This window comes from Phyllostomus discolor, chromosome 5 (assembly GCF_004126475.2).
Source record: "Phyllostomus discolor isolate MPI-MPIP mPhyDis1 chromosome 5, mPhyDis1.pri.v3, whole genome shotgun sequence".
NCBI lineage: Eukaryota > Metazoa > Chordata > Mammalia > Chiroptera > Phyllostomidae > Phyllostomus > Phyllostomus discolor.
The window spans coordinates 159,878,745-159,895,335 of record NC_040907.2 but is presented as its reverse complement, the minus strand read 5'-3'; the positions used below and the strand labels follow the sequence as shown (position 1 = coordinate 159,895,335).

The 16,591-nt window shown below is 46.8% G+C and overlaps 1 protein-coding gene across 3 annotated transcripts in view; it reads left to right on the top strand.

The window, feature by feature from the left end:
- The window catches only part of XPNPEP1 (X-prolyl aminopeptidase 1), a 53,616-nt gene that overhangs the window by 9,451 nt on the left and 27,574 nt on the right, over positions 1–16,591 (top strand). For all 3 annotated transcript variants that reach the window (XM_028513162.2, XM_036027271.1, XM_028513166.2), the window contains one exon: positions 3,009–3,133. In XM_028513162.2, coding sequence (XP_028368963.1) covers positions 3,009–3,133 — 125 coding nt within the window. The remainder of the gene's footprint in view (positions 1–3,008; positions 3,134–16,591) is intronic.

Here is a 16,591-nt window from a genome sequence, read left to right as displayed (position 1 = left end):
AGTGGAGGTGCTGACACATAAACTTCTGTCAGCCCAGATACTTCTGCTCCCTCTTTTTCAGGTAGGTGAGGAATTACAGGCTCAGGACATCAGATCAAAGGAAAGGACGCCCCTCTGAAGAGCGGTCAGAAGCAGTTGTAAGGAAAGGGTCGGGGATGTGTTTGAATTGTAAACAGGACCTACCATCTGCAGGGGCTCTCTGAGTGCTGCTGTCCTTCCGGGACTCCTTTGGTGGAGCCCCGAGGCCTGTGGCTAAAGCTGCCCCCTCGCTGCAGATTAGGAATGGGGCACTTTTTCAGGGAGTCCCATTGATGTGGTACCTTATAGAGGATTCTTTTGGTGATAATCATATTAACTGATATGTGGAAACCCAGGGTGCTGCCGATGAAGGAAAAAAAGCAGGTGAAAAGTTAAAAAGAACCAAAAAAAAGGATCTACACCTGGTGGGTACAAGCCACAGTGAGTCAGGGTGTCAGCCCTTGACGATAACCTGCAGTATAATTGCTTCAGTGTAACACCGTTACTTGGAGCATTGTGCAGCAGAACATTTTTGGATAAGTAAAACATTTTTTATTTGTTTAAAAAATGGGTCGGCAAAATCCAAAACACTGACAACACCAAACACTGGCAAGGATGTGGAACAATGGGAATTTTTATTTATTAACAGTGGGGCTGCAAAATGGTACAGCCAGGTTAGAAGACAATTTGATGGTTTTTTATAAAACCAAATACACTCTTTATAGCGATCATGCTCCTTGGTATTTACCCAAAGAAGCTGAAAACTTATGTCCACACAAAACCTGCACGCAGATGTTTATGGCAGCTTTATTCATAATGGCCAAAACTTGGAAGCAACCAAGATGCCTTCTGTAGGTGAATGGATCAACTGGGGTATATGCCAGGCAATGGATTGTCATTTAGCACTAAAAGGAAGTGAGCTGTTAAGCCATGAGGAGGCATGGAGGAGCCTGGAGTGCTGTTACTGCTCAGTGAAAGGAGCCGACCTGAAACGGTTATCTGCTGCATGAGTCCAACTGCAGGCCTTCCCGGGAAAGGGAAAACTGTGGAGAGAGTGAGGAGGTGTTGCCAGGGGCTGTGGGAGGGAGGGAGGGATGGAGAGACTGAGCAGAGAGCACTCGTAGGGCAATGGAAGCTGTTCAGCCATCCTGTAGGACACTGTAAATGTGGGTATATGTCATTATACATTTCTCAGACCCTATAGCTTGTACCACGGGTGAACTGTAGGGTCAAGTCGAGGAACGTGTGTAAAGGACCCATGGACAAAGACAACAGGGGGAGGACTGAATGTGGGGGGTGGGAGTGGGCAGGGCAGGGGAGAGTAGTGGGGAAAAAGGGGCAACTGTAATTGAACCACAATGAAAAAATTATTTTAAAAGTGTGAACTTTGGGGGATAGTGGTGTGCTAGTGTAGGTGAACCAGTTGCGTGAAATGTGCCACTCCGGTGGAGACCTTGCTCGTGGGGAGGCTGTGTGTGTGGGGTCAGGGGGTTCGTGGGAACTCTCTGTGCTTTCTGCTCAGTGTTGCTAAGAACCTCTACCTGTGCTAAAAAAATAAAATCTATTTAGAAATGAGTTGGAAAACATATTCCACTTTGAATTCTGATAGTGTAGTTTTGTGCCAGTATGTGGCATGTAGTGAAGTATGTGTGATTATTGTTCTACAGTTGGCGTTTTGTGAAGTTGTTTTGTTATTTTAGCCATGGAACCGCAGCTGTGATACAGTTACCTGTCTGTCTCGTCATATGTCCATAGCTGTCACATAGTGTGATTTACCAGAACTGTTCATGGATAGCAGTGGTTTTGAGCGAAGGTTTTTAGAGGAACCAACTACAGTGCTTTTAAAGTCAGCGTGCATCGCCTGTGCCCGCGTCACACAGTCTCTCACACTCACTAGGAGGAAGGCTCTTTGGATTTTGGCTGCTTAGGAATCAGTAGAAGTTTAAGAATTTCTAGTAGGACTCCATTTAATGCCCCTAACTTTTTAAAAAAATGATTTTTGTATTTCTGCTTCTATTTTGTATTTTTTAGAGCTGATGACTCCAGCTCCAGTTTTATGTGGAGGGCAGGCTCCTCAGGACCCCTGAGAGGCTCAGCTTGAAGACCCTGGGTCTGCTCTGCTCCCCCTACCCCATGTTTTACAGAGGAGCGCACAGGGTCCTGAGGCCCGTTCCCCTTTCCCCTTTTCCCTGGGGCTGCACTCCAAGTTGGTAGCATGTGTTCTCTGGAACACACAACTTAAGTCTTTTGACCTCGAGTGGACTGACCTTCCTCCTCCACATCTGTGGTTGGCTATTTAACAAAAATATAACACATACCTGTTTTAAGCAAACTTAAGCAGTAGTAAAATACAAGAAGGAGAAAATAAAAATCCCCTTACCCAAAGGTAACCACTATCCACATGTTGGCGAGTGGCCCTACATAATCTTTGCATATATAAGTACAGAATTTTAAATAAGTAAGAACAATCTATACATGTTCTTTGTAATTTGTTTATAATCACCCACCAGTGTTATTGGTATCTTTGCAAATTAAAAAAATACAGGTCTCTATAATATTTTTGATATATGTAATTTTTAATTGTTTCATAGTGTACTGTTGTATGTATGGTAATTGATTGAACTGATCACCTATCCCCCCACATTTTTTTTTTTACTGTAAACAAAGATAAAGACCTATGTCTTTGTGGACTTGTTAATTATCTCCTTAGGGTAAATTCCTAGAAGTAAAAGGGGTAACCAACTAATTTGGAAATTAGTATTAGTAGTGGCTCAAGTTTTCTAGCCACAAATGGCTGTTTGAAAGTGGCATTTAAGAACTGTGAACCTCAGAGTTTTTGGCAGCCATGGTTTTAGTTTAATGGTGGGGTGGTCATTGTGTGGGGCTGTCCATAGCAGGCACTTCTCTGGGGCTCTGATTGGGTTGTCATTGAGTAGTCACTGAGTTGTATGGGCAGGCTGGTTTTGAAGCAGACTCTCCTGTCGTTGCAGGTGGCAGGATGCCTCCAAAGGTGACTTCAGAGCTGCTGCGGCAGCTGAGACAAGCCATGAGGAACTTGGAGTATGTGACAGAACCCATCCAGGCCTACATCATCCCTTCGGGGGATGCCCACCAGGTACTGAGTGGGGACAGGCTGGTGATGGTACCCACCCGTCCCTCCTCTCATTTCACTCTTTCACCCCTGGACCCAGTGTGTTTATCAGATTCTGGTTGTCACCCCACAGCTGAACATGGCCTTCAGGGTTTGGCACAGGGACCTGTGTCCAGCAGGGTTCCACCAAATGCCTGTTGATTTTGTTCTGGCTTCTTCGTTTTCAGTGAATATAGCCAGCTTTCAATAAATGGTGGAAGATTTGTGGACAAATGAAAGGGCAGAAGTCTAGACCTTTCTGTTGCTGACACGCTTTACCCTATTTCCTCTGTTACAATGTGTGTCTCTAACAAAATTGTTCTTCTTTCCTTCCCTCCATCCAGGCTTCCCGTCCTCTGGCATAGCTGGGGGGAACATCAAGAAAGTCATTATTGGTCTCCACCCTAGCAGGTTTTAGGGTTGATTCTGAATATCACTCTCCTTTTCCCCCAGCCTCCATCTTTAATGAAAGAGTTCAATAAGTGCCCTTTACCTCTGAGGACACTAGTGATTTAAATACAGGAGAGTAGGATTTGCAGAGGTGGAGACCTCATGCTCTGGATTGAAGGCAGAAAAATGGAAAAATTCTAGGCTCTAATCTTTTAGGCCATTGAGCCAGCAAATGTTTGCATATCTTTTTGTGATCATGGTACTGTAGGGTTACAGAGATTAGTTGAAGATCGAATTCCTGCCCTCACTGTGCTTACAGTTTAGCAGAGAGATAAGACAACATACAAAGTGCTGTTTTTCCATAGAGTCATCCATACACATATATTTTTAATAGCTTCTGCTCGTATGCAGGGCACTGCTTTAGGTATCCTACATGACCCAAAGATGAGAATGGTTCTGGTCTCAAGAAGCATGCAGTTTAGTAATGGAGTTAAGATATGCATACACATGTCTGTATTGCAAGGTGAAATCTGGAGGTACGTTCAAGAACATCCGAACAGAGGGCTGTGGGAATTTGAGAGTGAGAGGGGAGGGTGAGGGAGGGCTTCCTGGGCAGGGGAGGTGTTTAAACTGGACCTTGAAGGATGGGTGGAGTTGAATAAGTAAGTGGTGGTGACTGGAGAGGGATTCTACCCAGCGGGAGGCTTAGGAGGAGTAAAGGCAGAGAAGCAGGGAAGCTGGGAGTGCTTTTCAGAAGCAATGTGGCAAGTTCCTTAGCAAAAGCCCAGGGAAGGGACAAGCAATAGTGGGCAACATGGGTGGTGTTCTGGAGGTCTTTAGTTGCAGGTAACAGAAACCCAACTTGACTTGATGTACTTGAGCAGTAAACATGCTTTGGTAGGAATTTAGGGTCAGGGCCGCTGCACTGGCACAGCCCCAGGTTGTGAATGATGCTCTCAGTTGTACAATGTCAAGGGTTCAGGTCTGGCGTCTTGTGGACCTGAGGGTGGGAATGTAGCTGTCCCTCAAGGAGAACTGGGACAGAAGGGTTTCAGCTGTTCCTGCGCATCAGTTTCTTTCTTATGCAACAAGGTAGATAGTAAAAGTATGTTGCCACCTAAGTTCCCACCCTTGTATCTTTTTATCTTTTACTTTCGAGATACCAGATTGAGCTAGAGCTTGGTGTTTACCTTTGGTCCTTGTGTGTGTGTGTGTGTGTGTGTGTGTGTGAGAGAGAGAGAGAGAGAGAGAGAGAGAGAGAGAGAGAGAATGTTGGCATATGGCACAGATGTGACTAATGAGGGCCCACCATGATGGAGGGGGTGGCAGGTAAGAGTATTTCTGTATTTGAGCAAAGTTCCCAAAAGATGTCCACTTTAGCTGGCCTCCTTTCTGCCCCTCCCCAGAGTTGCCAGACCAGATGGTTGGCATAATATCAGGCCAGTACTAACGTGGGCACAGCATCCAGACTGGATTCTTGCCCAGAGACTTGAACTTTCTTGGCTTAACATTGTTTACCTCTTTAATTTTTTAAGTGTACAGTACAGTAATGTTAACTCTGCACATGGTTGTGCAACAGACCTCGAGAACTTCTTCCTCAAAACTCTGTACCCATTGAACAACTTCCCACCTCCCCCACAATCGCATTCTAGTCTCTGAGAGTTTGACTGCTTACCTCACAGAAGTGGAATCATGAAATACTGGTTTTGTGTGTGTGTGACTAGCTTACTTCACTTGGCATAATGTCCCCAAGGTTTATCCAGGTTGTAGCTGATGACAGGATTTCCTTCCTTTTTAAGGCTGAATAATATTACATTGTGTTTATATATACGGTACTACATTTTCTTTATCCATTCATCTGTTATTGAACATATAGGTGGCTCTTACCTCTTGGCTCTTGTGAATAATTCTGCAATGAACATGGGTATGTTCTCTCCAAGATCCTGTTTTTAATTCTTTTGGGTATATACCCAGAAGTGGGATTGCTGTATTATATTGTAATTCTATTTTTAGTTTTTTTTGAGGAACCTTCATACTGTTTTCGTTTTATATCCCCATCAACATTCTTAGCAATTTCTCTACTCTTAGCAACACTTGTGATTTGCTGGGGTTTTTTTTGGATACTGACATCTTAATGGGTCTGAGGTGATATCTCATCATGGTTTTGACTTGCATTTTCCCGATGATTAACGATGTTGAGCATCTTTTCATGTGCTTGTTTGCCACTGGTGTATCTTCTTTAGAGAAATGTCTATTCAGGTCCTTTGCCCATTTGAATAGTTTCTTAACTGCAGGATTCTCAGGGACTTTAATATATTCCTGTGCATTGTGTAACTCTAAGGACTGGATGAAGTATTCAGCATTTTTCAGACTTCAGTGTCTGTGGAATCCCTGCAGCTGTCTCATGGGTGGCCTTAGCAGGCTCTTGTTCCATGCTGACCCACGATAGCACTTCTCCCATCATGATGGGCTAGAACTTGCTTCTCAGAGAGGTGAGAGGAAGGGGAGGCCAGTGTGTGGAGAGGGGAGGCCACCAAAGTAGAGGGTTTTGCACGGAAGAGTAGATAAAGGGGGAGGTGAGAGAGTACGAGGTATGAGTCTAGAAGAAGTGGAAGACTGAGTTGGAAAGGGGTGGGTGGCTTGGGAGGAAGCTGGGTATGTTAGCATTAAATTTAGTAGGCACCAGGGAGGTGAGGAGAGACTGGTGAGGGTTAGGGTGGGCCCATTTACCTCTGTCCTCTGCAATAGATGAATAAGATTCACCATCTTCATAGGAACCAAAGTCTCGTCTTTTTTGTCTCTTTTTAAAGATTTTATTTATTTATTTTAGAGAGAAGAAGGGAGGGAGAAAGAAAGGGAGAGAAACATCAGTGTGTGGTAGCCTCTTGCATGGCCCCCACTGGGGACCTGGCCTGCAACCCAGGAATGTGTCCTGACTGGGAATCGAACCTGTGATGCTTTGGTTCCACAGGCCAGCACTCAATCCACTGAGCCACACCAGCCAGGGCCCAAAGTCTCCTCTTGACCAAGGACTGGGTGAGTAGGTAGGTTGGCCAGCACAGCTTGGGCCTGAGGCCTGGGAGGAGGTATAAGTAGTAGAGGAACCAGGTACCCCACTGCTTAAGAAGGGCAGACCCGGGCTTTGTCCTCAAGGGATTCCAGGCCCCTGGATGGGCTCTTCTCCGCCTCCTGTCAGTCCCAGGCCTCAGCCTTTGGACTTGTGCCTCATGTCACATGGCTTCTCTGCTGAATTCACAAGTAGTGTTTTTTATTTTCTGCCTTTCAAGCATTAGGCCGTTGCCCCGGGCTGATTTGATTGCCCGCATCTCAGCAAGAGGGTGGTTCCTGCAGCTGGAGCACTTTATGTAGCAGTTGGTTTGGGTCTTCTGTAAGTTCCTCTATGAGTCAGGATTCTTGGACAGACCCAGTAGGACATATACAGATATCCGTAGCAGCATGTAGAGAGATTTATTTCGTGAGGGACTGGCTCACACAACATCAGCTCCCTGGTTCTCAGATCTTCAGGGTGTGACTGGAGCCATACCCCTGGCTTGCAGATGGCACCAGTGGTGCAAATCCCTGTCCGAGTTGAAGATCTGAGAACCTGGAATGCTGATGTCCAAGGGCAGGAGCAGATGAATGTTTCAGTGTAACCAGGAGAACTCAAGCTTGCCCTTCCTCCACCGCTTTGTTCTATTCAGACCCTCAGTGGATGGGATGCTGCCCACCTGCTGTGATTGGTGAGGCCCATCTTCATTCAGTCTGCTGATCTGAATGTTAATCTCTTCCAGAAACAGGGTCATAGATAGCTCCATAAATAATGTTCTGCCAGCTAGCTTTCTGGGAATCCCTTAGCCCGGTCAGGTTGACACACGAAATTAAGTGTGACAGTCCACCAGCACACTGTTGCCTGAAATTGGGTCTCTCCTTCGAAAGGGGTCTCGCAGGCTGTCATGGAGCTGCAGCCAAAGATGCCTCATAGTTCTACTTTATTTATGAACCTTCCCCTCCAGGGAGACCTCACTGTGATAGAAGGATTGGCTTCAGTGAATCTTACTTGAGCTAAAAAGTGAAGAAGGCGTCAGGGAGGGGCGTGTTAGAAGTTCTGTAGTATTGGTATTTCAGGTTCAGTTTTGTTTTGCCTGGGCCACGGTGCAAATCTGTATTTACTAGTAGAGGAGGCTCTTGTCGTCCAGGCCAGTTTATCTTGGTATTCTTGGTTCTGGATGCTGTTTCTGAGCCAGCTTCATTGTCATCATAAAGATAGTTTTGGTCCATATCCTCACTGATGTAAAAAATTCTCTTTGACAGCAGATGAGGGCCTGCCGCATCCCCAGATCAGTTCCCTGTGGAGCTCTGGGAGTGGCAATGAGTGTGGCCGGACCACAGGTGGTGTGCCAGGCCTTCCCTCCGTGCTCCATCCCCTAGCGACTCTGGAGCCTCGGAGCTGGGTGGCTCCTGCCTCGATTACGAAATTGGGGCTCTAATCCTAGAAAAATGTGTCTTCCAGCAATATCCTAAAAACACCAAAAATAAAGCTTGTTCTCTGTTAGCTGGCACTTGTCACAAAAGTTGCTGTTTAAGCTTTGCATTTACATTCTTGTACTGTCGCTGTCCTCTACTCCCCCCCCCAACTGCCCCCACCTTTTTTCTGTTATGATCTCTAACTGTTGTAGCTTAGCTGTCTGCCCTGTAAGGTGGGAGAACTTGTGTTGTGTTTATTTGGGGCACGTTTTCTGATGGCCTGCTCAGGACTGAGTTTCGGGCAAGTGCAGAGGACAGGCAGTTAACGTGAGGGTGGACATATGGGCTCTGTAGACCGAACAGGCTCAGGTGCCACATTTGACACTCACCTAGCGGCTTGACCTCAGGCAGATTACCTCAAATTCCTGAGTACTCGTTAAACTCTTCCGGTCTCAGTTTCCCCATCTGCAGAAAGGGGATAGTGACGATTCCATCCCATAGGATAGTTGTCAGGATTAGATGAGTTAATAGATGCAAGCGCTTAAAGCACGCCTGTCACCTGATAAGCCTGGTTATGTTGCTATTGTTGTCACTGTTACTGTGACAGAGATAAGTGGGGGAAAATGCTCCCCCCATGGAGATTTTAAGGGCAGATAAGCCAGGTCACACATGCTCACACAAAATGTTAGGAAAGCACTGGATCAGCACTACCAGTGAAATATAAGTAGACATATGTAAAGTCTGTGTGTAATTTTTAATACTCCCATGGCCATATTTAAAAAAGTAAAAAACAGTGAAATTCATCATAATATATTTTATTTATCTCATTATTCCCAAAATGCTATTATTTTAACATATCGCCAATAGAAAAATTATTAATGAGCTATTTTACATTTGTTTTTGTACTGATAACACTTTGTCTACTAATGCGGTGTGTACTTTACATGTACAAAACATGTCAATTTGAGTGTGAAACGTTCATTGAGAATATTTGGTCTGTGTTTACAGTTGAAAAAGGAGACTTACAGACCCAAGTTGTTCCAAACATACTTAAACGTTTCCTGGTGACTGAATCTTGAATCTTAAAATTTATATTTGAAGTAATTAAAATGAAGCAAAATTAAGCATTCAGTTCCTCAGTCACACTAGTCACATTTCAGGCCCTCAGCAGCCGCATGTGGCTGGTGGGGACGGTAAGGGACAGCACAGATTTCGATCAAGTGGGGGCTGAGCACGTAGCTGAGAGGGAGTGTGCTGAGCTGGCAGGGTCCAGGAAGGCTTCAGGCACAGGTACATTTACCTGGAGTGCGAACAGGTAGAACTGAAATGCTTGAGATAGAGAGGGACAAGAAATACCGTGAGCGAATCCATGGAGGTGGGAGAGCATGAATAATGATAACCTTGAAAAGGGGAAAAAAATAGGCACCTGGTCAAGGCCACTCGATGAGCCACCCATGACTGGTCACGGGTGTCCTTGACCACCAGAGTCAGGAGTGGAGGTCTTTGTTAGGTAGTAGGGGTGCACTGAGGGTCTTTGGACGAGGAGTGACGTGGTCCACCGGAGGGAGCAGTGTTGAGTGTGGGCCGGAGAAGGGAACACCGGAAGTGGAGAAGCCTGCTAGGGGGCTGCTGTAGGGCCCCAGAGGACTTGGACTTGGGTGCTGGCTTTAGGAGCGGAGGAGCTGGGAGGGGTGCAGAGGCGGAGAGGTAGAACAGAGATGGCGTGTGGACCGTGCGGGCAGATGGCTGAGGGCGTTGGGAAGTTTGGAGCCCGAGCATTTCTGGTGCCGTCCACAGGAATGAACGAGGAGCCCTGAGTCCCTTGTTTCGGTTTCTGTGGGAGGTGGGGCACAGCTGGGGAGACTGTTCAGTGGCTTTCTGCGTCCCTGCCTGGACCGTGAGGACAAGGAGGACAGGTTGGCTTGGTGTGACCTGCCGCATCAGCCTCTTCAGTAAAAGAGAGGTTGCTGTTCTTTGTGGCTCTTGTTCCTAATTGTTTCATTTCAGGCTAGATTCAGGGCGATGGAATTTCTCCTCCGGGTGGGGAAGGGCGGGTATTGGAGAATGAAGGGGAACCTTGAATTCTGTCTTTTGTGTACTTTCCAAAAGACAAATACAGGCACCCACACACTGTTCTGTGCGAGAGAGAAAGCGTACCCCAGACGCCTGATTACGCAAGGACTTGGCAGGGCAGGGGTCCCGCTTCTGTGCAGCTGTGGGGCTTTTCCCTTGTCCACTCTGAACAGGGCTTGTGGTGTTAATGAGTGTGGGCACAGGGGGACTTCCACAGTGGGGAGTCGTCCATTCTGTCCGGTAACCTGGGTGCTTTCATGGACCATCTAAGTCAAACCTCATTGAGATTTGTGGACACCGTTGGCCCCAAACCAGGACAGGTGTTGGTTGGGGCTGAACCTGCACCATCAGGTTCAAGACAATAGGACTTCTTTTAGAAATCCGAATTCTTCATCTTCCCCGTCTGTAAGGCCCCCTGTCCCCCCCTTGGGATCAACTTTGTCAAAGGTTCACATTCTGTCAGGAGTGACCCCGCCAACTAAGTTTTTGACTCTGTTTATGGTTCCTCCTTCGGGAAGACATGAATCAGATTTTCCTAAACTCTTTGGATCCTATTCTCATTCCTCCTGGAGTCGGCTTCCTGTTTTGTTTTGTGTTTCTTAAACAGACTTTCTCCTGGGGTGAGGGTGGTGATTTTTATCCCAGAGTGATTGTATCCACTCTGTTAACCAGAGTAATGCGAGGTGTGGTGATACATCTTGAAGCCTTGTGGTTCTTTGGAGCCTCGTTTCTTGTTCATGTAACAGTCTAGAGTGTGTTCCGCATTGGTAGGTGACTTTCTTCCACCAGGAAGAAGAGTGATTTAGGGTTCTAGGCTCGTTCCATCCTGCGACACCACGTTTCTAGCTTGTGAAAGGGGAGGGAGTGCGGTGAAGACACATCCATTTGTCCTGCCCTGACCCGGACATCATTTCCACCCACATTTCATTGGTGAGAACTAGTCATGTGACCACCCCAATGCAAGGGGGCCTGGGAAATGAAGTCCTGGATGGAAAGCCTGTTTTAGCAACTGTACACTAAGGAAAGGGTAGGCATCATTGACAGCTGTTTTCCCCACGTATCTTGAGTTGGTTTCATTTAAGAGAGAAGGAAGTGCCAAAGACTGGAAGTTACCTTAGTCTCTGGGGACAGGTAGCCCTTGTCTCCATTCACAGTCCAACCTGTGGGACTTCCTGTGGACACACAGCCGTCTGCTCATTTGGTTTCAGAACCTAGTATGTCTGAGGCACTATGTCAGAGTCCTGGCTTACAAGGGTGAAGGGCTGGGGAGGGGCAAAGGTGCACCCCAGCTTGGGCCCTAATAACTTTAGTAACCTTACCTCACCACTCAGCTATCAGCCTTGTTTATCCCTTCCATCTGCATGTGGCACTGTTGACTTTTCTTAAAACAGCTCTGATCGCCCTGGCCAGTCCTGTGGTGATCATAGGAGCATTGTCCTATAAGTGGAAGGTTGTGGGTTTGATTCCCGGTCAGGGCACTTACCTGGGTTGCAGGTTTTATCCTTGGTTCTGGGTGAGTCTGATCCCTGGTCCTGGAATGTACGGGAGGCAACCAATGGAGGTTGGTCTCACATTGATGTTTCTCTCTCTCCCTTCCTCTCTCTCTAAAAGCAATGAAAAAAGTGCGATATTTGAGGTTCTTGACCATTGTCTTTAGCCTCCCTTTCCAGGATTCTCGGCTGCCACTCCCTTAAACTTTCTGCGCCAGCAGTCAGGCTAATAGGGTCGCGCTCGTGCTCTCTCTCTCTCTCTCTCTGTCTGTCTCTCTCTCTCTTCTGCCTTCTGGGCCTTCTCGCATCTTTCCCTTTCCCTGGATGGTTTTCTGCTTCTCCTCAGCTGTCCATAGTGGCCCTCGTCAAATCTCTGATCTCAGCCTGTGGATTTACAGAAGATCTGCGCGTCCTTGAAACTATAGCAAATACCATGTTGCATATCCAGCATGGTTCATGTGGCTATTTATTAGGCTAATATTTCATGCAAATCTACCTTATTTTGCTGGCCAGATTGTCTACTCCAAGAAGATACTTTATTATATTTCCTGTAGAGTCTAGTGAGTAGTTAAAAGTGCTTAGCATGTGCTGATTGCTTTATGTGACCCCTCAACCCTCCAACGAGGGCACTTTTATCATTAGCAAATGAGGTTGAGCCCAAGGTTTACCCAGCTCCTGAGTCGGGGAGCCAGGTGTGGACACAGGTGACTCCTAGGTGTGGGAGGCACCTGAACATGGTTGACGAAGGCGGAGTCAGATGCAGCGGCGCAGGCATGTCCTTCGTTTGCTCAGAGTCTATAGTCCCGTTGTGTAGCCCAGGTGCGCAGTCTGCACACAGTATGGAGGCTGCTCGGCCGCGGGGCAGGGGCTTTTGCAGGTCAGGCCTGAGCTCAGATCTCTGCGCTGCCCCTTGGGGTGATGGTTCCTTGGAGAAATAGTTTATTTCTCTGAACTTTGATTTTTTAAAAATCTATAAAAGGGGAGGGTGATACCTTCCAGAGCTGTTTTGGGGATTAGAATTAGAGGAAATGAATATAGTTTTTGGCAACTAGTAGGTATGTAGTAAACCTTGCTATTATGAGGGGGGACCCAAAAACCTCTGGAATTTATTTATAAAAAATTGTGTATGTGTTCTTACATGGTTAAACTTCAGTGACCTTCAAAGTACTTTCCATTTGATGCAATAACCTATTGGGATGTTTTCCACTGCTCAACAGTTTTGAACTTGTCAATTTTGATGGCTTTTAGTACTTCTGCTGTGTTTTTTTTGTTTGTTTGTTTGTTTCACCTCTTTCACATCGGCAGAATGTTTCCCTTTGAGGACCTTTTTCATCTGGGAAGACAAAAACAGTCGCTCAGTGTGAGATCAGGTGAATAGGAAGCGTTATCATCACTCAGGGCAGCGTGTGGGTAGATGCCCCCGTGGATGGTCCTGTAGAACTCAGAGCTGTGGACGACTGCTGCAGACCGGACGAGTCCGAGAGCTTTGTGGAACCCAGTGCGTTTAGGCTGGAGTTTGAGAGATGGCTGAGGCTCGCGGCCCGCCCCTCCTCCCCTGCAGTTTATAGATGCGCTTTCTTGGGCTGTGTATTATTGAATATTTCTGTTGTTTGAATTAGATGCCAAAATTTAAAAATTGGATGATCTCTCATGAATACACATGTCTTTATCTTCTCCTGAGATATTGACGGTTGGCAACGTGTGGCCTGCGTTCCTGCACGGCAGGACTCGGAGCTGAGTCGGAGCTGTGTCACTGCTGTATTTTGTTGTATATAACGGGTTCCTGCATATACTGCACACTAATGATTTTGGCCCAGAATTTCAGGAAAAAAGTATTTTGTTTAAATTTTTAAATTCAATTATTTATTTATTTCTATTTAGAAACAAAACCGCTTATCATATTCTGGGTATTATTTTGCATACGGATATCATTATTGCTTTCTAGAGTTACACTTTTAATGCATAAGCATAAATAAAAGAAGGAGCAGGGTGAAGTCAGGGAACAAGTATAAAGGACCCATGGGCAAGGACAGTGGGTATTCAGTGTGGGAGGGGGTGGGCAGGGCAGGGGATAGTAATGGGGGGAAAGTGGGGGCAACTGTAATTGAACAACAATTAAAAAAATAAAAGAATTAACCCTGGCTGGTGGCTCAGTGGATTGAGCGCTGTCCTGCAAACCCCAAAGGATTGCAGTTCAATTCCCAGTCAGGGCACATGCCTGGGTTGTGGGCCAGGTCCCCATTGCAGGGTGTGTGAGAGGCAACCACACATTGATGTTTCTCTCCCTCTCTTTCTCCCTCCTTTCCCCTCTCTAAAGAAGAAAATAAATAAAATCTTTTGAAAAAAGAATTAAAAACATTTATATAAATATGGAATTAGTACTACCCATATATAATGCACATCCTTATTTTTCCCTCAAAAATTTGGGCAAAGAAATAAGCACTGAACACGGCAAAATATGGGTAGTTTAGTTTACCTGCTGAAACTCTAAGGCATTTGAGTTTGAAGCTCTAGTTATAATCCCTTCTGGTCTTTTTCTTATTGGATAAGGCACAGGGGGCAAACACAAGGCCTGCGGGCCAAATCCTGCCCTCCACCTTGTTTTATCTGGCCCGGTACCTTGTTTCTACCTGGTGGCAGCACCGAGCTCCTTGCCCCTAGTTAAGGAGTAGTTATATTTACACAGTCCTAAAATTACATTCGGCCCTTTGAAGGAACCATGAGGTGGATGTGGCCGCCAGTGATAATGAGTTTGACATCCTTGGAAAGTATTAGTTTCCTATTGCTGCTGTAACAGATTACCACAGACTTAGTGAATTACAGCATCACAAATTTATTATCTTGCGGTTGCGTAGGCATGAAGTCTAAAAGGCTCAGCATTTTGCAAAGCTCACTCTGAGTGTGTGTGCACAGTGGCTTGTAAGGACGGTGGTGCAGGTGGAGATGGTGGAGCCTTGGACTGAGTGCTGGCATTCGAGATGGAGAGAATTGGATGGCCTTTGGAGAAGCCAGCAGCTGTGCTTCTGTGCCCTTTTCCTTGCATGCTATGACTTTGGCTTATTTTAGACCCTTTGCTGCTCTCAAGGGAGAATGTTCCCAGGCTTTGACAGCTTCCTGGGTGGGAGAAGAGTAGGAGGCCTGGGCCCAGCACTTGCCTGGCCTCTGTTTAGCCTGTTGGTGTGGAGGTGACAGCTTCGGTAAGCGATGTCTTTCTGGTGTGTCGACCACTTAGGTCATGTCTGGACGTTCTCGCCCCAGACCTCATCTCGATCCGAAACCCAGCATTTCCACCTCTTGTTAACATATCCCCTTCCTTTAGAGAAACCTTCCTCCTGCCTTTGCTGATGAGTGAGTACCTCTGGGTGACCCCTGTGGGTGCCTTGTCCGTGCTCAGAGCCTTGCCCAGATTGGCCGGGGCCATTCCTCCAGAACTGTGTCCCTGCGTGGAAGAGTCCCGCCGGGCCAACATCAGCAGTCCCTTCTCTGCCAGACCTTTGTCAGTGTCCTCACTGCGTGTCACAGGCGGGAGAGCCCCAAGCCAGGGGAACCTCCTCTCGGTGTCTTGCTGCACTGTGATGTTTAGTGTAAGGGTTATTTTTGTTAACTTAGTTTTCCAGCCTCTTAGATGCTTTTTCACCACTCAGGAAGCAGAAATGAACAATATTCCTTCCACTGCATGTATGCAGCACTCTTACGTTTCTGGTGAGTTGTTGTAAACACTAAGTCACTGTCCCTCATAGTAGTCCTAGGTGAAGGCTGAGACCCCTCTCTCCACCCATTTTTGCCCTTTTTTTTTCATCTTGCACCATGATTACTGGGTTAGTGAAACAAACGAGGATTCTACAGTTGATACTGTCGACCGCCGTTTCTTTCTATGTCCGTAGTGCCATCTCTGACATGTTACTTTATGTTTTGGGGATAAAGCGTGTACCTGCTGTTGCGTTTTGCAATCTGAAATGATGCTTTTCAAAGTGAGGAACTGAGGCTGGGAGAGGCGATGAGACTTGTTGCAGACCATGTAGCTGGGTTGGCGGAGGGCAGGTGTGGCCCAGAGCTCCTTTCTCCCGCTGGCTTTTCTAGCATCTTCGTCAAGGGCAGTGGTCTTGCGGCTGGTTTGAGGAAGTGACTGTGGCTGCCTTGGTTAAAAGAGAAGCTCTCACCCACGCAGCAGGAGCAAAACATGGACACCTTTCCCCCCCTACATCATGTAGACCACCTCGGGGTCCAGCCAGAAGCCCCGTTTTCTGTCCTAAGTGTTCTTAACCCTGCCAGCTACTTCAGCTCAGGGAAACCTACTAACAGGAGAAGGAGCAGCCGCTCTGGTCTCAAGCAGATCCTGGCCCTGCCGTTGGCCTGGCCTTGGGCAAGTTACTTAAAGATTCTGTCTTTGAACCTCCCTTTTCTCATTTGATGTTGGTCTTACCCTGGAGAGTCGTCATGAGGATGAGATAATGTGCCACATGGGGGCAGCATGGCATGAGGTGTCAGAGTCTGGGCTCTGGAGCTGACAGCCCAGGTTCAAATTCTGCCTCTGCTGCTTACTAGCTGCATGGTGTCAGGCAAGTTAACTTACCTGCCCCATTGACTATTACTGGAGGCTGCGTACTGTGTGGCCCCGTACCCTCTCCCCAGGAATGAGAACCTCTCACTTTCTTTGGTCCCTAACTCCCTCCCATCCAGAGGCTGGGGGGTTATTGTCTGGGAAGGACCTGGACCTGGACAGGACGTTTTATTTTGCTGAAGCCTCCTGGATTGGTGGAAGTGTTCCCTCTCTTTCCTAACAGGAGGGGACAGGGTCTGTCTGCGTGGGAGCGGTCGGTGATGCTGCCTTAGGAAGGGACACCGACAGGAAACTCAGAAACAAGCTAGAACCTAAAGAGATTCAAGTTGCAGAATTATTGGCACTTACAACAGACATTCAGCCTTACTTTTCAGAAACATAACAGATGCCTAAATGTCAGTGGGAAGGAAGAGGAAAGGCTATGGGTTTGTTATTTGGGTAAGATCTCCGTGAGGAAAGCGCAGT